Source organism: Zonotrichia leucophrys, chromosome 1 (genome assembly GCF_028769735.1).
Source record: "Zonotrichia leucophrys gambelii isolate GWCS_2022_RI chromosome 1, RI_Zleu_2.0, whole genome shotgun sequence".
NCBI classification, from domain to species: Eukaryota; Metazoa; Chordata; class Aves; order Passeriformes; family Passerellidae; genus Zonotrichia; species Zonotrichia leucophrys.
In genome coordinates, this window is record NC_088169.1 from 1,795,927 (window position 1) to 1,815,893 (window position 19,967).

The following is a 19,967-nucleotide window of genomic DNA, read 5'->3' on the forward strand; positions in this document are numbered from 1 at the left end:
TATTGGTGCTTTTATTTCACAATATCACAGAAGATTTGGGTTGAGAATAATCATAAAGCCCATCCCACCCCTGCCATGGCAGGGACACCTCCCACTGTCCCCAGTGCCCAGCCTGGCCTTGGGCACTGCCAGGGATGCAGGGGCAGCCCCAGCTGCTCTGGGCACCCTGTGCCAGGGCCTGCCCACCCTGCCAGGGAACAATTCCTCATTGCCCAGATCCCACCCAGCCCTGCCCTCTGGCACTGGCAGCCATTCCTTGGCTCCCTTCTCCTCTCCAGCTTTGTAATTTTTGTGGAAGAACAGAACCTTGAACACTTCTGGGCTTCTCCCTGTAATAGACCAGAAGTTACTCCTTAAGCTAACAAACAGCAGACAGAGCTGAGATCTAAGAAATGAGGATTATTGTGGGATGTCACCTGTGCACTGATGTAACAGGTGTTTGTAAATCCCCCTCCATCAGGCAGCAAGCCTGAGCTGTGCCTCCACTGTTCCTTGGAATGTTTGCAGCGTGGCTGTGTTTGGTCATGTGCTGCATGTAGGAGTTTTTTTGGGTGGGAAGAGCTATTTTGATGAGCTTAGTGAGCTGCAGCTGTGGGAGGGATTGCTGATGTTCTGGCTTGGCTTCCCACATCCTCAGATCATGAAAGCTTCCTTGCTTGCTGATGATGACGACCTGGATTTGATCCTGGATTATCCTGGGAAGCAACCTGTCAAGATGGACACTTCCCAAGAGATCTGCTCCCCAAGGCTTCCCATTTCAAAATCACAAGGACACAAAAGACACTCAGGTATGGTGAGAAACCACAGGTTGTGTGAAGAAGGGTGAATTTTAACATGAACAGGCAAAACCATGGGCTCTGCAGCTGTTCCTTCCTGCCACTCCTTCCTCCTCTGCTCATTCCCTGCTCCAGCACAAGCCCTGCCCTGAATGCTCCAGTGCCTGGAGCACCTCCTCACCTCCTCTGATGCTTGCACTGATCTTTTAACTTCTTTTTTTCTTTTCTTTTTTTTCCTGCTTGTCTGGATTTTTTCCCCCTTTTAAGATCTCCCAGAGGCACCAACTTTGCAGGTGGTTTGGAGGTGGCCTGTGGTGGCTCTGCTGTGGTGGGCACCAGCTGTGCCCTGCACAGGGCAGCCCCTACCAGATTCCCCCACTGCCCAAACCTTGCCCCTTGCACCCAGTGCACCCACTGAGTGGTGCTTTCCATGGGAGTATTGAGGAATACCCCTGGGAGCGAGCAGGATGGTGCTCCCTGATGGAGGAAACCCATTAATTCAGATCTGTTAGTCAGTTCAAAGCCCACATGACTGGCAGGGCAGCCCTGAGGTGTGTGTGAGCCCTGCTGATCCGTGTGCCACCCCACTTCTGTGCTGATGTCCCGATTCTGACATTAAATCAGAGACCCCTTTGGGAATGGCCCAGTTTGGGCTGGGGCTGTGCCTTTCCCTTCCTGGGAGCACCCCTTGTGTTCCTGTGGGCAGGGCTGGAGGGTCAGTGGGGCTCAGCACTGCACACACTCACACTTGGCTCCGTGTTCCCATCACACCATCCAGACCTTTGTCTCTGGCTGTTCTGGGAATTCCTGAAATCCCTTCAAAGCCCAGCAACGCCCTCTGGAACACGGCTGCCCTTCCACTGACCGTTCTTGCTGCTTCTCCCCACCAGCTGCTGGGCTGCTGCAATCCAAGTTTGCCAGCGTCCTTTCCCAGGCACCGAGCGCTGCCGTGGCAGATGCCAAGGGCCCCAGGACTTTGGACAGTGCCCCCTCTGCCGCCCTGTGGTCGCCGCTGGCCTCGGCCTTCGCGGTGCCCGCGGCCGTGCCCGAGGTGCAGGTGAAGACGGTGGGGGCGCGCAGGCAGCGCGGGCTCGTCCCCCTGGAGAGATCCATCACCTACGGGAAGGGGAAGCTCCTGATGGACATGGGACTCTTCATGGGCCGCTCCTTCCGCGTGGGCTGGGGCCCCAACTGGACGCTGGCCAACTGTGGAGATCAGCTGAGCGGCTGCAGTGAAACAGAGGATGCGCAGCTGGAGCCCGTGGAGTACGGATTCCTGCCCACCCCCGTGGCTCCCAAATCGTGAGTAGTGCTTCCCTTCAGGATGGATGGGACAGGCTCGCTCTCCATGGCTGGCAGAATCCACTGTTCCTTCTGACGTGCAGGAGTGGTGCAGGATGGGGTTAGCCATGGAGATCTTCTTCATTCACCTTCTCCACAAAAATATCGCTGTCAAATCCTGGAATAACTACCCCAGGTTGTTCAGGGTCCCAAAGCCTGTGAGTAGTGCTTCCCTTCAGGATGGATGGGACAGGCTCACTCTGCATGGCTGGCAGAATCCTGGTTGCAGGTCACTGTTCCTTCTGACATGCAGGAGTGGTGCAAGATGGGGTTAGCCATGGAGGTCTCCTTCATGGCCCTTCTCCACAAAAATATCGCTGTCAAATCCTGGAATAGCATAGTAAGAGGATTTGGTTTTTCTTTTTTATCAAACAAATAGCACTGTCACCCAGCACAAGGTTTAAGAGAAGTTGTTGTCAAGAAACTTCCAATCTCTTGGTTCCCCCTGAGGACATCTGCCCTACCTGAGGAAGTCCTAGTTCAGCTTCTCAGCTCCCAGACACCTTCATACTGCCTGTGCATCCAGCAGTGCATGGGCCTTTAGGGTCTCCATACCTGAACCAGACTGGAATATAGCCCAGTCCCACCACTGAAGTGCTCCAGAAAGCTTGTGTGGATGTTCTCCAGCATATGTGAAGTGCTGAGGAATGAGCTGGGGTGAAGGTGTGCTTGCTGCCTCTGCACAGTTCAGTGAGTCACAGTTTACTTACCAAATCACAGAAGGTTTGGGTTCTGACACTTAAAGACCATCCTGTTCAAACCCACTGCTGTGGCCAGGGACACCTTCCACTACCCCAGGTTGTTCCAGGTCTCAAAGCCTGGCTCCAAATCCCAGACTCTCACCAGGATCTTCATGCCTTGGGTCATGTTTTACTGTTGTGTTAATTAGGACAAGCTGCAGGATGAGCTGCTCCACTTGCATGGAGAACATGCAGAACTTTTGCTACTTGGTCTATCTCCCCTTTTTCTCCAGACTCACAGAATCCCCTTTCAAAGTTCACGTGGAAAAGTTGAGCCTGGAACAGTGGAGATTGGACAGAGACAAGGAGCTGTATCTCACCCCTCTGGAGATAAAGCTGAAGCACACCACTGTCCATATGGATGAGCCCTGTCCTCTCCTGGCCCCCAACCCTGGAGTCTCTGCTATCCATGACTATGCTGACTGGGCCAGGAAAGCATCCGAGGATCCTGCTGTGGCAGAGAGTGAGTACAGAATGATCCTTCTCACTGAATGGTTTGGGCAGTGCCAGCTGTGCCCCGTGGGCACCTTGTGCCCAGCCCAGAGCACTCAGTGCCACCTCCAGGGCACACCTGCAGGGATGGGCACTGCAAAGCTCCCTGGGCAGCCCCTGCCAAACACACTGGGGACAGTGAACCCTCCAGGGTGGGGACAGTGAGCCCTCCAGGGTGGGGACAGTGAACCCTCCAGGGTGGGGACAGGGAACCCTCCAGGGTGGGGACAGTGAGCCCTCCAGGGTGGGGACAGAGAACCCTCCAGGGTGGGGGACAGTGAACCCTCCAGGCTGAGGACAGTGAACCCTCCAGGGTGGGGGACAGTGAACCCTCCAGGTGAGGACAGTGAACCCTCCAGGGTGGGGACAGTGAACCCTCCAGGCTGAGGACAGTGAACCCTCCAGGGTGGGGGACAGTGAACCCTCCAGGATGGGGGACAGTGAACCCTCCAGGGTGAGGGACAGTGAACCCTCCTGGGTGGGGGACAGTGAGCCCTCCAGGGTGAGGGACAGTGAACCCTCCAGGGTGGGGACAGTGAATCCCTCCAGGGTGGGGGACAGTGAGCCCTCTGGAGTGGGGACAGGGAACCCTCCAGGGTGGGGACAGGGAACCCTCCAGGGTGGGGACAGTGAACCCTCCAGGGTGGGGGACAGTGAACCCTCCAGGGTGGGGGACAGTGAGCCCTCCAGGGTGAGGGACAGTGAACCCTCCAGGGTGGGGACAGGGAACCCTCCAGGGTGGGGACAGGGAACCCTCCAGGGTGGGGGACAGGGAACCCTCCAGGGTGGGGGACAGGGAACCCTCCAGGGTGGGGACAGGGAACCCTCCAGGGTGAGGGACAGTGAGCCCTCCAGGGTGGGGGACAGTGAACCCTCCAAAGTGGGGGACAGGGAACCCTCCAGGGTGGGGACAGTGAACCCTCCAGGGTGGGGACAGTGAACCCTCCAGGGTGAGGGACAGTGAACCCTCCAGGCTGAGGGACACTGAACCCTCCAGGGTGGGGACACAGAACCCTCCAGGATGGGGGACAGGGAACCCTCCAGAGTTACCCTCACATGAGCCCCTCTGAGTTGTGTGCTCGCACTGCTGACGCTGGTGTGTGTCCTCACAGGCGTTGTGAAGCACTGGTGCCTGGCGTGGACGCTGTGTGAGGCCATCTGGGGCAAGCTGAAGGAGCTGGAGGCCAGCCTGGAGGAGCCCAGCGAGTACGTGCTGGCGCTGGAGCGGCGCCGCGCCTTCTCGCGCTGGCTCTCGGAGACGGCGGCCGCGCGCATCGAGGAGGAGGTGGCGCTGGCCCGGCACGGCAGCCACGTCGAGGCCGTGTTCAGCTGCCTCACGGGCAGGAGGATCGGCGAGGCCTGCAGGCTGGCACAGCAGGCAGGTGAGCACCCCGGGCTGCTGGGCACTGCCCAGGCAATGGGCACGGCCCCGAGGCTGCCGCAGCTCCAGGAGCCTTTGGCCAGCGCTGCCAGGGATGCCCAGGCTGGGCTTGGTGGGCTCTGGGCAGGGCTGGCACTGGGGGGTCCCTGGGGGTCAGTCCCACTCAGGATATTCTGGGATTCTGTAAGGTTCCTAAATCACAGCTTTTGTGTAGAGGAGAAGGGACATGCACAAAGAGAGATTAAACTTAGAGAGCTCATAGTCACTGGCTGCTCTGCATGTGAAATGTTCCTTTGTCAGTGGCCACAAAATCATGGAATGGGCTGGACTGGAAGGGACTTTTAAGCCCATCCAGTCCCACCCCTGCCACAGGCAGGGACTCCTTTATCCCTGGTTGCTCCAAGCCCTGTCCAGCCTGGCCTTGAAGATTGAGTAGGAGCTGCTGCTGGACTCCCTGGTCCCCTTCACTCTGGCTCTGTCCACAACCCCCAGTGAGAAAGGGCTGCTGGGGTGCATTTGGAGCTGGGAGTTTTCATAGTCACTCCTTTGAATATTTGATGATCTTTTTAATTGAGCTTCTGTTCAGACATTTTCTGTTTGGGTTAAAAGCATGTATTTTCAGAGCCTTATGGCAGGTTTTATCCCTGTCTGTTATACCAGGTGTTTATGGAGTGGTTTATTTTGTAAGAAATACTGGAGTTGTGGCCTCCCCATTCCATCCCCCAGTGGATGGGCCTTGGAGCAGCTGACCTAGTGGAAGGTGTCCCTGGCATGGGCAGGGGCTGGAAGGGGATGAGTTTTAGGCTCCCTCCCACCCAAAGCCTTGTTGGGGGGCTCTAAGGTGTGCAGCTGAGGGGTGTCCCTGCAGGTGACCACCGCCTGGCGCTGCTGCTGTCCCAGCTGGCCGGCAGCCAGCCCGTGAGGGACCTGCTGACCCTGCAGCTGGTGGACTGGCACCGCCTGCACAGCGACCGCTTCATCCAGGAGGAGCGGCTGCGCCTCTTCGCCCTGCTGGCGGGCAAGCCGGTAAGGACAGACCGCTGGGGACAGCCCTGCTGGGGACAGCAACACTGGGGACAGCCCCAGTAAGGACAGACCCCTGGGGACAGCCCTGCTGGGGGCAGCAACACTGGGACAGCCACACTGGGGACAGACCCACAGATCCCCTGGGGACAGCCCCGGTAAGGACAGACCCCTGGGGACAGCCCTGCTGGGGACAGCCCCACAGCCCCCTGGGGACAGCCACACAGCCACACTGGGGACAGCAACACTGGGGACAGCCCCAGTAAGGACAGACCCCTGGGGACAGCCCTGCTGGGGACAGCCACACTGGGGACAGCCCTGCTGGGGACAGCCCCACAGCCACACTGGGGACAGCCCCACAGCCACACTGGGGACAGCCCCGGTAAGGACAGCCCTGCTGGGGACAGCCCCACAGCCCCCTGGGGACAGCCACACTGGGGACAGCCCCACAGCCCCACTGGGGACAGCCACACTGGGGACAGCCCCACAGCCACACTGGGGACAGCAACACTGGGAACAGACCCACAGATCCCCTGGGAACAGCCCCGGTAAGGACAGACCCCTGGGGACAGCCCTGCTGGGGGCAGCCCCACAGCCACACTGGGGACAGCAACACTGGGGACAGCCCTGCTGGGGACAGACCCACAGCCCACTAGGAACAGCCCCAGTAAGGACAGCCCTGGTAAGGACAGCAACACTGGGGACAGCCCCACTAAGGACAGCCTCCTTTCTTTCCCTCCCAGTCACCCCCCCTCTGGTGAGCCACTCAGCCATGGGCACTGCAGGGAGGGGCTCCTCTCCCTGAGCCACCTCCTGCTGCTGCACAGCTGGCCCCAGATGTGACTGAGCAGGGTTTATGCTCCAGATGTGACTGAGCAGGGTGTGTGCCCCAGGTGTGGCTGAGCAGGGTGTGTACCCCAGGTGTGGCTGAACAGGGTGTATGGCTGAGCAGGGTGTGTGGCTCCAGGTGTGGCTGAGCAGGGTGTGTGCCCCAGGTGTGGCTGAGCAGGGTGTGTGCTCCAGGTGTGGCTGAGCAGGGTCTGTGCTCCAGGTGTGGCTGAGCAGGGTCTGTGCTCCAGGTGTGGCTGAGCAGGATGTGTGGCTGAGCAGGGTTTGTGGCTGAGCAGGGTGTGTGACTCCAGATGTGACTGAGCAGGGTGTGTGCCCCAGGTGTGGCTGAGCAGGGTGTGTGCTCCAGGTGTGGCTGAGCAGGGTGTGTGCCCCAGGTGTGGCTGAGCAGGGTGTGTGCTCCAGGTGTGGCTGAGCAGGGTGTGTGCTCCAGGTGTGGCTGAGCAGGGTGTGTGTTCATGTGTGGCTGAGCAGGTGTGTGTTCAGTGTGGCTGAGCAGGGTGTGTGGCTCCAGGTGTGGCTGAGCAGGGTTTGTACTCCAGGGCTGACTGAGCAGGGTCTGTGCTCCAGTGCTGTCTGATCAGGGTCTGTGCTCCAGGTGTGGCTGAGCAGGGTGTGTGCTCAGGTGTGGCTGAGCAGGGTGTGTGCTCCAGGCTGTCTGATCAGGGTCTGTGCTCCAGGGCTGTCTGATCAGGGTGTGTGCTCCAGGCTGTCTGATCAGGTTTTGTGGCTCCAGGTGTGGCAGCTCTCCGAGAGGATCAGTGTCAACGTGTGCTCGCTGCTGGACTGGAAGCGCTGCGTGGCCGTGCACCTCTGGTACCTGCTGCCCCCCACGGCCTCCATCTCCAGGGCTCTGGCCATGTATGAGTCAGCCTTTCAGGTGGGTCACTGCCTCCTGCCCTAAAGGAGCCCTTCAGGGTGCTCCTGCCTGCTGCTGCTGCACAGAGGCTCCAGGAGCAGCCAGGAGTTGCTGAACGTGGGATTGAGTGTAGGATATGGGGGGAATGGATTCCCACTGCCAGAGGGCAGGGTTAGGTGGGATACTGGGGAGGAATTCCTCCCTGGCAGGGTGGGCAGGCCCTGGCACAGGGTGCCCAGAGCAGCTGGGGCTGCCCCTGCATCCCTAAAAGCATCCCAGGCCAGGGTGGACAGGGCTTGGAGCAGCCTGGGACAGTGGAAGGTGTCCCTATGGTAGGGAGTGGAACTGGATGATCTTTAAGGTGCTTTACAACCCAAACCATTCTGTCATTCTATAGAACCATAAGTTCTGTGGAGAAAACCCATTTATGGAGTGTTTCCAAGTTTTGTCCAGCTGTTCCTCCTAGGAAGAGGATCAGTGGCCAACAGCAGAGAAGCCCTTTTGAGGCAGACAGCCTGTTCTCCCACTGGGGTCATTAATCCTCACATGCCTTGTCCAGCAGCTCATGGTGCCTCACAGCCTGTGTGTGCCCCCCAGCCCCTGTCCCACCCCCCTGTGGCTCCATGCATTATGCAGAGCCCTGTGTCTTGCTGCAGAGCTCTCAGCTCTGTGTGCAGCAGGACAAAGGGTTCTGCTGAAAAACATGTTTAATCATTTAACTAAAGCCAGCTCAGCCCTCCATCCTCAAGCACAGCAGCAAGTCTGGAAACATGTCACTGATGTTTGCTTCAATATCCAGTGTTGGGCACTTCTGAATACCCAGCTGAAGTGCAAGTTCTTAGCTGATTGTTCTGACTGACTCAGTGTGTCCTGTGCTGTTGTGGCTGCCCAGACCCTGCTTGGCTACAGAGAGAAGGCTCCCTGGGATGCACCCACCTCATTCCACCAAGGCCCACGTGGTTTTCCAGCTACAAAAGCCTTTGGGAATCCAGGCTGTGTGTGAGAGCTGGCTGTACCTCCAGGCAGTGGTTTGTCAGAGCTCAGTGTGAGACATGAACCCGCCCGAGCATTTTGGGTTCAGGTTTTTCATGTTGGTCCATAGTTCTGGGGAGGTTCCACCTGCAGGTGCAGAAAGAATCTCCTGAGCCTGCTGAGCTGGGGAATTCAGTTTTGTTCAGAGTATGGTCTTCAAACTTACTGTTGAAACTATCTCCCTAGAACACCTCAGAGTGTGAAAAATACGCCTGCTGTCCTCTGCCTCCTTACCTGGAGGATTCTGGGTATGTCATTGAGGAAGACGACAATGGAGGAAGGCCCCTGAGAGATGTCTGCTTCCATTTGTTAAAGCTCTACAGTGACAGGTAAGTGGGCAAAGAGTTCAGTAAGTATTTAGAAAAGTCATGATCAGTCAGTGACTGCCTCACCAAGCAGGGGGATGAAATCAGCCTGAACCTCTTGAAATCAGCCCCACATGTATCCCTGACAGAAGGTGGTGTCACCTGGGGATGGTAGAGTTGGGAACCTTGAGCTTTGGGGGAGATTTGTGGGGTTTTAGGTGCTTTCTGTGTCTGAAGAGTGCAGGAAGGCTTCTCTGTAGCTGCCTTTGTGGAAGGCAGTGAGAAATCTGCAGGGGAGCACACACAAAGGAAAAGGGGTGACAGTCTGGGTGCAGACTCATTAGATTTTAGCAGTAAAGACTGTTAATTTTCTTCTTAAAAAAGAAAACCAAACCGCCATAACTGCTGTAAATCACACACGTGGAGGTGGGTGAAGGGAGGGGACTGGGTGTGATTCTGTGGGCACAACCAGCTCTCCCAGTTACCAGCTCTCCTCTGCAGGTCCTACGAGCTTGACCAGCTGCTGGACCCCAGGAGTGTCACCTCTGACCCGCTGGATTTCCGCCTCAGCTGGCACCTGTGGGAGGTGCTCAGGGCCCTCAACTACTGCCACCTGTCCCAGCAGAGCTGGGGGGTGCTCAACACCAGCTATGCTGCCCAGCTGGAGAGCGAGGGGCTCTGGGAGTGGGCTGTGTTCGTGATGCTGCACGAGCCTGACGCGCAGTGAGTGACCCTGGGGGGCTGTGCTGGGCCTGGACACACAGTGACAGTGACCCTGGGGGCTGTGCTGGGCCTGGACACACAGTGACAGTGACCCTGGGGGGCTGTGCTGGGCTGGACACACAGTGACAGTGACCCTGGGGGCTGTGCTGGGCTGGACAGGCTGTGACAGTGACCCTGGGGGGCTGTGCTGGGCCTGGACAGTGACAGTGACCCTGGGGGGCTGTGCTGGGCCTGGTACACATCCTGAGTGACCCTGGGGGGCTGTGCTGGGCCTGGACACACAGTGACAGTGACCCTGGGGGCTGTGCTGGGCCTGGACACACAGTGACAGTGACCCTGGGGGCTGTGCTGGGCTGGACACACAGTGACAGTGACCCTGGGGGCTGTGCTGGGCCTGGACACACAGTGACAGTGACCCTGGGGGCTGTGCTGGGCCTGGACACACAGTGACAGTGACCCTGGGGGCTGTGCTGGGCCTGGACACACAGTGACAGTGACCCTGGGGGCTGTGCTGGGCTGGACACACAGTGACAGTGACCCTGGGGGGCTGTGCTGGGCCTGGACACACAGTGACAGTGACCCTGGGGGGCTGTGCTGGGCCTGGACACACAGTGACAGTGACCCTGGGGGGCTGTGCTGGGCCTGGACACACAGTGACAGTGACCCTGGGGGCTGTGCTGGGCTTGGACAGGCTGTGACAGTGACCCTGGGGAGCTGTGCTGGGCTGGACACACAGTGACAGTGACCCTGGGGGCTGTGCTGGGCTGGACACACAGTGACAGTGACCCTGGGGGCTGTGCTGGGCCTGGACACACAGTGACAGTGACCCTGGGGGCTGTGCTGGGCCTGGACACACAGTGACAGTGACCCTGGGGGCTGTGCTGGGCCTGGACACACAGTGACAGTGACCCTGGGGGGCTGTGCTGGGCCTGGACACACAGTGACAGTGACCCTGGGGGGCTGTGCTGGGCTTGGACAGGCTGTGACAGTGACCCTGGGGAGCTGTGCTGGGCTGGACACACAGTGACAGTGACCCTGGGGGGCTGTGCTGGGCCTGGACACACAGTGACAGTGACCCTGGGGAGCTGTGCTGGGCCTGGACACACAGTGACAGTGACCCTGGGGGGCTGTGCTGGGCCTGGACACATCCTGAGTGACCCTGGGGGCTGTGCTGGGCCTGGACACACAGTGACAGTGACCCTGGGGGGCTGTGCTGGGCCTGGACACATCCTGAGTGACCCTGGGTGGCTGTGCTGGGCTGGACAGGCTGTGAGTGACCCTGTGTGACTGTCCTGGGATGGACATGCAGTGAGTGACCCTGTATGACTGTCCTGGGATGGACAGGCTGTGACAGACCCTGTATGACTGTCCTGGGCTGGACAGGCTATGAGTGTGACCCTGTGTGACTGTCCTGGGCTGGACAGGCTGTGACAGACCCTGTGTGACTGTTCCAGGCCTTGCAATAACTTGGGGTCAGTCCTAAAGACCTGTGGTTGCAGTGGTTTCTTCCACATGGAGCTGTGTACACCGAGGGCTTTGTGCCACCTGGGAAAATCCCAGAATCCCAGACTGGTGTGAGGTGGGAGGGTCCTGAAGGCCATGTTGTCCTGCAGTGCCTGCTCCTGTGTGGGTGGCAGGAGCAGAGCAGTGACACTGCCCTGTGCCCGCAGTGTGGGTGGGTGGCAGGAGCAGAGCAGTGACACTGCCCTGTGCCCGCAGTGTGGGTGGGTGGCAGGAGCAGTGACACTGCCCTGTGCCCGCAGTGCCCTGCTCCTGTGAGGTGGCAGGAGCAGTGACGCTGCCCTGTGCCCGCAGTGTGGGTGGGTGGCAGGAGCAGAGCAGTGACGCTGCCCTGTGCCCGCAGTGTGGGTGGGTGGCAGTCACGCCTACACTGCCCTGTGCCCGCAGTGTGGGTGGGTGGCAGTCACGCCTACACTGCCCTGTGCCCGCAGTGTGGGTGGGTGGCAGGAGCAGTGACACTGCCCTGTGCCCGCAGTGTGGGTGGGTGGCAGGAGCAGAGCAGTGACAGCTGCCGTGTGCCCGCAGTGTGAGTGGGTGGCAGGAGCAGTGAGACTGCCTTGTGCCCGCAGTGTGAGTGGGTGGCAGGAGCAGAGCAGTGACGCTGCCCTGTGCCCGCAGTGTGGGTGGGTGGCAGTCACGCCTACACTGCCCTGTGCCCGCAGTGTGGGTGGGTGGCAGTCACGCCTACACTGCCCTGTGCCCGCAGTGTGGGTGGGTGGCAGGAGCACTGACACTGCCCTGTGCCCGCAGTGTGGGTGGGTGGCAGGAGCAGAGCAGTGACACTGCCCTGTGCCCGCAGTGTGGGTGGGTGGCAGTCACACCTACACTGCCCTGTGCCCGCAGTGTGGGTGGGTGGCAGGAGCAGAGCAGTGACGCTGCCCTGTGCCCGCAGTGTGGGTGGGTGGCAGGAGCAGTGACACTGCCCTGTGCCCGCAGTGTGGGTGGGTGGCAGGAGCACTGACGCTGCCCTGTGCCCGCAGTGTGGGTGGGTGGCAGTCACACCTACACTGCCCTGTGCCCGCAGTGCGGGTGGGTGGCAGTCACACCTACACTGCCCTGTGCCGCAGTGTCCTGCTCCCTGTGAGGTGGCAGGAGCAGAGCAGTGACACTGCCCTGTGCCCGCAGTGTGGGTGGGTGGCAGGAGCACTGACGCTGCCCTGTGCCCGCAGTGCCCTGCTCCCTGTGAGGTGGCAGGAGCAGAGCAGTGACGCTGCCCTGTGCCCGCAGTGTGGGTGGGTGGCAGGAGCACTGACGCTGCCCTGTGCCCGCAGTGCGGGTGGGTGGCAGGAGCAGAGCAGTGACGCTGCCCTGTGCCCGCAGTGCCCGAGAGAAGGCCGTGCGCGAGCTGCTGGGCCGGCACTGCGCGCTGGCCGAGGGCCCCGAGGGCTGGGCCAAGGAGACCTTCCTGACGCAGCGCCTGTGCGTGCCCCCGCGCTGGATCCACGAGGCCAAGGCTGTCCGCGCCAGGATGGAGGGAGACAAGCACAAGGAGGCCCTGTTCCTCTTCAAGGCTGGCCACTGGAACCAGTGCCACAAGCTGGTCGTCAGGCACTTGGCCTCAGGTGGGTCTTGCTGCTCCTCCTGCGTCCTGAGCTTTGAGCAGCACACAAAGGCATGGTGGGAGTGGGATCCCCTCTGCTCTGCAGCCAGGCTGGGAGAGCTGGGGGGGCTCACCTGGACAGGAGAAGCTCCAGGGAGAGCTCAGAGCCCCTGGCAGGGCCTGGAGGGGCTCCAGGAGAGCTGCAGAGGGACTGGGGACAAGTGGAAAGGGGTGGGACTGAATAATATTTGAGATCCCTCCCAGCGCAAACCAGTGAGTGACTCCATGATTCCAAGCCATGGGGCGGCCAGTGAAGGGACCAGGCTGGGTTTGGAGCAGCAGAGTCAGCACAGAGGGCCTGGCAGTTCCAAACCAGCTCTCCCTGGATACCTGGCATGGTGCTTTTCCTGGGCAAACAGGGAAGCAGGGCAGTGCTTTCCCTGCTGCACAGCCCCACCTTCCTGGGGCACAGGGGCCTCTGGGGACAAGGGCAGCAGCGGCCTTCTGTTCCCTGCTCTGTGGGAGACGGGATGGGCTCTGTTCCTAACTGCAGCTCTCTGCAGATGCAATTATCAACGAGAACTACAAGTACCTGAAGGGGTTCCTGGAGGACCTGGCGCCGCCGGAGCGCAGCGCGCTCATCCAGGACTGGGAGCTGGCGGGGCTGGTCTACCTCGACTACATCCGTGTCAACGAGATGCTGGACAGGATTCAGCAGGTGGGGATTCACAGCTCCCACGGGGCTGCACTGGAGTGCTCACTGGCTGCTGAGGGGGAGTGTGATGGTGTTCACAGGGGTCCCAGGATGAGGGAAGAGACGAGGATCTGACTCCATGTTTCAGAAGACTGATTTATTATTTTATGATATAATATGTATCATATATCATACATTAAAACTATACTAAAAGAATAGAAAAAAAGATTTCATCAGAAGGCTAGCTAAGAATAGAAAAGATGGAATGATGACAAAGGTTTGTGTCTTGGACAGAGAGTCTGAGCCAGCTGACTGTGATTGGCCATTAATCAGAAACAACCACATGAGACCAATCCCAGATGCACCTGTTGCATCCCACAGCAGCAGATAACCATTGTTTGCATTTTGTTCCTGAGGCCTCCCAGCTTCTCAGGAGAAAAACTCTTAAGGAAAGGATTTTTCAGAAAATATCATTGCTACAGGGGGGATTGGTGCTTCTCTTTGGCAGGCACTTCAGTGAGAATGTGGGGCATCTCTAAAACTGGGCTTTGCTGTCTGCTGTCACAGCAAGGGGTGGGCTGTGCCCTGTGCGAGTGTGACAGTGACAAGTGAAAGGGATGGGACAAACCCAGCAATCTCCACGTTCATTCCCCCGAATTCCTGCCCAGGCTTCCCCTTTGCCTGCTCTGGTGTGAATTGAGGCAGGTTTTGGTGTGTGTGTGTTTGGCCTTGGAGCTGACCCGTGTTTGCTTCCAGCTGGATGTGTCCACCTACGAGCTGGAGCGGTTACACACCAAAGTGACGTCCCTGTGCAACAGGATAGAGCAGCTGCAGTGCCACACGGCCAAGGACCGCCTGGCTCAGTCAGGTATGCTGACACCCTGTCCTGCAGCTCCCTGGGACACCTGGGCAGCACCTGTGTCCCCTGCTCACAGAACCAGTTAGGTTGGAAGAGACCCTTCAGATTGAGCCCAGCCATTCCCCAGCACTGCCAAGGCCACCACTGACCTGTGTCCCTAAGTGTCACATCCACAGGGCTGTGAAATCCTCCAGGGATGGGCATTCCAAACCTCCCTGGGTAGCTGTGCCAGGGCTGCACAGCCCTATCTGGGAAGGAGTTGTCCTAATATCCAACCAGCCTGAGGCCGTTCCCTCTGCTCCTGTCCCTGTTCCCTGGGAGCAGAGCCTGATCCCCCCGTCCTGCCAAGGAGTTGAGGAGTGTGGGAAGGTCCCTACTTGGGCTCCTTTTCTGCAGGCTGAGTCTCCTCAGCCCTTTTGGGGAAGAATTTTTCCCCAGTATCCAACCTAAACCCCCCCTGGCACAGGCTGTTTGCTCTCCCCCTGTGGCTGCACTGCCTGTGCTGAGGGCGCAGGGAGAGGACAGCACATCCAGTGCCTTCCCTCCCGAGCTGCCCCTGCCCCATCAGTCCCGGCTGGGTTTGCTCTGCAGCGCTTCTGGGGCGGAGCACATGCAGGGTGTGCTGGTGTTCACAGGGATCCCAGGCTGAGGGGAGAGATGAGAATCTTGACTCCATGTTTCAGAAGGCTGATTTATTATTTTATGATATATATTATATTAAAAGAAAATTATATACTAACACTATACTAAAAGAATAGAAGAAAGGATTTCATCAGAAGGCTAGCAAAGGAAGGAATGATAATAAAATCTTGTGACTGACCAGAGAGTCTGAGCCAGCTGGGCTGTGATTGGCCATTAATCAGAAACAACCAGATGAGACCAATCCCAGATGCACCTGTTGCATTCCACAGCAGCAGATAGCCATTGTTTACATTTCGTTTCTGAGGCATCTCAGCTTCTCAGGAGCAAAGGTATTTCTCATCAAGCCCATGCGTGACAGCAGCGCTGTGTCCCGCTCTTGCAGACATGGCGAAGCGCGTGGCCAACGTGCTGCGGGCGGTGCTGAGCCTGCAGCAGGGCCCCGAGGCGGGCCCCGAGCCCGCGGAGCCGCGCGTGCCGCTGCGCCTGCTGGCCCCGCACATCGGCCGCCTGCCCATGCCCGAGGACTACGCGCTGGAGGAGCTGCGCGGCCTCACGCAGGCCTACCTGCGCGAGCTGGCCCTGGCCGCGCACTGAGCGCCCCGCGGGCCTCGCCCGGCACCATTCACCCCAGCAGGGCGGCCGAGGCAGGGCTGTGCCCGCTGGGGAACGGCTCCGTGCCCGCCCCGGGCCCTGCCCCGGCGCCCGGCACCGCCCCAGGGTGCGCGCCCAAGGTCTTCATGCATGAGGAGTATCGAAAGGTTTTTATCGAAAAAAATATAAATAAATGCTCTAGATTATTTTCCTGTCTTTTTGAAAACCACAAATAAAATGTTTATAGTACTCCCATGGGTTCCTGTGGTTTTTAAGGATTTGGGTTTGAGTTTGGAGGTGTGGGTCCTTTGCTGTGTCACCCCACAGGGATGGGTGGGTGGGGGGTGAGGACAGCCCAGGGATGTCTGATACAATCCCACCTTGCTCTTGGTGCTCATCGGGGTAGGCTCCTTCAGAATCTCGGGAGGAAACATCACTCATCTCTGGGAACCAGATAAACCAGATTGTGGCCTTTTGGTACTGAAAAGAGCTCCTGTAAAAGCTGGACACGGACTGGGGACAAGGCCTGCAGGGACAGCACCCAGGGAATGGCTGCCAGTGCCAGAGGGCAGGGCTGGGTGGGATCTGGGCAATGAGGAATTGTTCCCTGGCAGGGTGGGCAGGCCCTGGCACAGGGTGCCCAGAGCAGCTGGGGCTGCCCCTGCATCCCTGGCAGTGCCCAAGGCCAGGCTGGGCACTGGGGACAGTGGGAGCTGTCCCTGTCCCTGGCCGGTGGCACGTTCAGGTGACACTGGCTGTGTGCAGGGGCCGGGTCACTGCGGCTTCGCCTCCTTCCATTACTGTAATTGGGCCTGAGCGGCCCGGCCCGGGCGGCACGGGCTGGGATGAATAATTCACCGCTGGAAACAAAACCTGCGGCCTCAAAACCGCTCGGCATCTGCCGCCGGGGCTCGGCGTGGGAACGGTGCCAGGAGGCGCCGGGGGAGCGGAGCCTGCGGATTCCCCGGGGCTGCAGCTGGGGATGCTCCGGCACCCCCGAGCCCGGCGCCTCTGCCCCTCAACCTCCCGGGCTTTCCTCCCACCGAACGGGAACGATCTGCCCCTTCCCATCGCTCGCTCTTTCCCAAGCCCGGAGAGCGGGATGTCCCTTGCTGTGCCGGGCGGTCACTCCGCTCCGGGGCTGCACCAGCCGCCCTCAGTTCCGTGGTGTCGCGGGTGCGGTGTCCTCGCTTGGGGACACAGCACCGACAGGCACCGCGTGGATGCCACCAGCGCCCCCAAGCCCATCCCCGAGGGGGCTCGGCTGCACCCGGAGCCCGTCCCGGCCCCTGCCCGCGGGGGTCACCCACCGTAACCCCTCGCCGTGGGTGCCTGGGGCCGTGCCCCCCCGCCCTGTCCCTGTCCCTGTCCCTGTCCCCGCCCTGACGTCAGCCGCCCCCCCGTGTCCCGCACCCGCGGCGGGATGGAGCCCGCAGCTCGCCTGTGCCTCGCCCTGTGCCTCGCCGGCCTCCTGCCGGCCCCGGGTGAGCGGGGGGGCTCCAGGGGCGCGGACCCCCTCCCCCGGTCCTCCCCCGGTCCCTGGGGCAGCATCGCCCCGCGCACCAGGAATCCCGGAGCCGGGGGCTCGGGCTGGGCGCTCGGGGGGTCCCGGGGGTCCCGTCGGGCTCCCCGTCCCCCCCAGCTGCCGGAGGGTCCCGCGGCCGGGTCCCGGGGATCCCTCGGGAGGGCTCCGGCTGCAGCCCGGCCCCTCCGAGCCCCGCTCCGGGTGTCCCCAGGCTGCCGGGCGGCGCCGGGAAGGTTCGCCTACAAACTGCTCCACGACCTCTTCGCCAACTACTCCAGCGCCCTGCGCCCCGTGGAGGACACGGACCGGGCTCTCAACGTCACCCTCAAGGTCACCTTGGCCCAGATCATCGACATGGTGAGCGCCGGGCACGGCCCCGGCCCCGCGCCCCGCGCCCCGCACCGGCCCCGGCTCGGCCCCGCGCCGGCGCTCAGCCCTGAACCCAGCCCGGATCCGCCCCCAGAGCAGCCCGGGTGGCCTCGAGGCAGCTGAGAGCACTTTGCAGACAGCCCGGTTCCCCCCCAAAACCAGCACGGGCCCCCCGAACCCAGCCCAGCTCCGCGGGGCACCCGGAGAGGCCGCAGGGCTGGGTGCGGGCCGAGGGGAGCGGGGCGGCCGCCGGCTCCATTCCCCGCGCCCACCCTCTCCCCTCGGCAGGACGAGAGGAACCAGGTGCTCACCTCCTACCTGTGGGTCCGCCAGACCTGGCTGGACGCGCACCTCACCTGGGACAAGGACGAGTACGGCGGCATCGACATCATCCGCATCCCCAGCAGCTACGTGTGGCGGCCGGACATCATCCTCTACAACAAGTGCGTTGTGCTTGGTCCCCCCGGCTGCTCCCGGGGCTGGGGGGCCGCCTGGGGCTGGGGGCTGCGGGGGTGCTGCCAGCCCCGGGGGGAGCAGGAGGGGGACATGCAGGGATATGTGGGGCGGGGGGTGCTGGCAGCAGCCGGCTGTGCCTGGCGCTGAGCCCAGCAGCGAGGGGACAGCCAGGGGCTGCAAGGGGCACGGGGAGGGGATGCGGCCCCACGGGCACCCCTCCCTGCCCAGCGCCGACGAGCACTTCGGCGGCTCCATGGAGACCAACGTGGTGCTGCGCTCCGACGGGCACATCACCTGGGACTCGCCCGCCATCACCAAGAGCTCCTGCAAGGTGGACGTGTCCTACTTCCCCTTCGACGGGCAGCAGTGCCACCTCACCTTCGGCTCCTGGACCCACAACGGGAACCAGATCGACCTCCGCAACCAGCTGGACAGCGGCGACCTGACGGACTTCGTGGAGAACGTGGAGTGGGAGGTGCTGGGCATGCCGGCCACCAGGAATGTCATCACCTACGGCTGCTGCTCCGAGCCCTACCCCGACGTCACCTACACCCTGCTCCTGCGCCGCCGCGCCTCCTTCTACATCTTCAACCTGCTCCTGCCCTGCATCATGGTCTCCTTCCTGGCGCCCCTGGGCTTCTACCTGCCCGCCGACTCGGGGGAGAAGGTGTCGCTGGGGGTGACGGTGCTGCTGGCCCTCACCGTGTTCCAGCTGCTGGTGGCCGAGAGCATGCCGCCCTCGGAGAGCGTCCCGCTCATCGGTGAGCCCAGGGCCGGGCTCGGGGCTGGGCACGGGGGGCAGCGGGACCCCCTGCGGGCTGCGGGACCCCCGTGCCCCCTGCCAGCGCCGCTGCCCCCGCAGGGAAGTACTACATCGCCACCATGACCATGATCACGGCCTCCACGGCGCTCACCATCTTCATCATGAACGTGCACCACTGCGGCCCGGGGGCCCGGCCCGTGCCGCCCTGGGCGCGCCGCCTCATCCTGCACCACCTGGCCCGCCTCTGCTGCGTCTACGAGGTGGGCGAGAGCTGCAAGAGCCCCCGGCGGGCACCGGGCGGGCGGGCAGCGCCGGGGGATGCCAGGGCAGCGGGGGAGAGCCCCGGGGAGCGGCGGGCGGGCACGGAGGTGCGGGGCTGCCCCTGGGCCCACTGCCTGTGCCACCACGATGCCCTGCTGAGCAACGTCGGGTACATCGCCGGCTGCTTCCGCCGCCACCGCGCCAACCAGCGCCGCACCGGCGAGTGGAAGAAGGTGGCCAAGGTGATGGACCGCTTCTTCATGTGGGTCTTCTTCCTCATGGTCTTCCTCATGAGCGTGCTGGTCCTGGGCAACGCTGCCTGATGGCTGTGCGGGCCCAGCGCTGCGGCCCCCAGGGACGGCGGGGGCTGCGGGTGTCTCATGAGGGTGACACAAATGTCCCTGGTGCCCCCCATGGCTGCAGGGAGGAGCTGCTCCATCCCTGGGGAACGGGTGCCCAAGAGTGGGAGCCGCTGCTGCAGGGCTGGGGGGTCCCAGCCCCTGTCCCACTGTACCAGAGCGGGCACCCACACCCCCCGTGGCACCCTGCACCTGGGAAATGCACCAAACTGGAAATAAACCGTGGAAATGCACCAAACTGGAAATAAACGGTGGAACGTGTGTCCTGCCCCTGCTGCCTGGGACAGGGTGGCCCTGGGAGGGATGGGGGGTCAGGCCCTGAGCCCTGGGAGGGATGGGGCTCCCCATGAAAGGGGTGGGGGGCTTCCCACCTCTGGAGCTGCTGCCCACCCTGACCAGGGCAGGCTGGTCCTGGGGTCCCTCTGTGCCCAGCCAGCCCAGCCTGTGACAGCCACTGTCCCACGGCAATTCCTCATTGCCAACATCCCATCCAGTCCTGGCACTGGGAGCCATTCCCTGTGCCCAGGGCAGGGGAAGGGAAGGGAAGGGAAGGGAAGGGAAGGGAAGGGAAGGGAAGGGAAGGGAAGGGAAGGGAAGGGAAGGGAAGGGAAGGGAAGGGAAGGGAAGGGAAGGGAAGGGAAGGGAAGGGAAGGGAAGGGAAGGTGATAAACTCTCCAGGACTGGTGGGTGTTGCGATGGGGGAGGCTCTCCTGGGCACAGCGACCAGCAAAAGAGGAGTTTTATATTCTCAGAGAGGCAAGGACAGAGGCAGCAGGAATGGAGAGGGACGGCCTTTGGGAGAAGAGGCAGCAAAGCAGGAGGTGACAAGGATGTCCTGAAGTCCTGCAGGAGAAAATGGGATGTCC

The 19,967-nt window shown here is 61.4% G+C and overlaps 2 protein-coding genes across 4 annotated transcripts in view; both read left to right on the forward strand.

Annotated features, from left to right (window-relative positions):
* NUP98 (nucleoporin 98 and 96 precursor) overlaps positions 1-15,617 on the forward strand; it is a 40,271-nt gene extending 24,654 nt beyond the window's left edge. For all 3 annotated transcript variants that reach the window (XM_064704622.1, XM_064704642.1, XM_064704632.1), the window contains exons 22-33: positions 638-788; positions 1,667-2,078; positions 3,091-3,320; positions 4,462-4,731; positions 5,599-5,756; positions 7,339-7,482; positions 8,680-8,822; positions 9,300-9,521; positions 12,363-12,604; positions 13,146-13,300; positions 14,033-14,144; positions 15,160-15,617. In XM_064704622.1, the coding sequence (XP_064560692.1) occupies positions 638-788; positions 1,667-2,078; positions 3,091-3,320; positions 4,462-4,731; positions 5,599-5,756; positions 7,339-7,482; positions 8,680-8,822; positions 9,300-9,521; positions 12,363-12,604; positions 13,146-13,300; positions 14,033-14,144; positions 15,160-15,371 (2,451 nt within the window). In that variant the 3' untranslated portion in view covers positions 15,372-15,617. The remainder of the gene's footprint in view (positions 1-637; positions 789-1,666; positions 2,079-3,090; positions 3,321-4,461; positions 4,732-5,598; positions 5,757-7,338; positions 7,483-8,679; positions 8,823-9,299; positions 9,522-12,362; positions 12,605-13,145; positions 13,301-14,032; positions 14,145-15,159) is intronic.
* Positions 15,618-16,791: 1,174 nt separating this feature from the next.
* On the forward strand, positions 16,792-19,320 carry CHRNA10 (cholinergic receptor nicotinic alpha 10 subunit). The gene is made up of 5 exons (XM_064727504.1): positions 16,792-16,852; positions 17,105-17,250; positions 17,551-17,705; positions 17,947-18,479; positions 18,581-19,320. The coding sequence occupies exons 1-5, from the start codon at positions 16,792-16,794 to the stop codon at positions 19,063-19,065; spliced, it is 1,380 nt and encodes a 459-aa protein (XP_064583574.1). The 3' UTR covers positions 19,066-19,320.
* Positions 19,321-19,967: the final 647 nt, after the last annotated feature.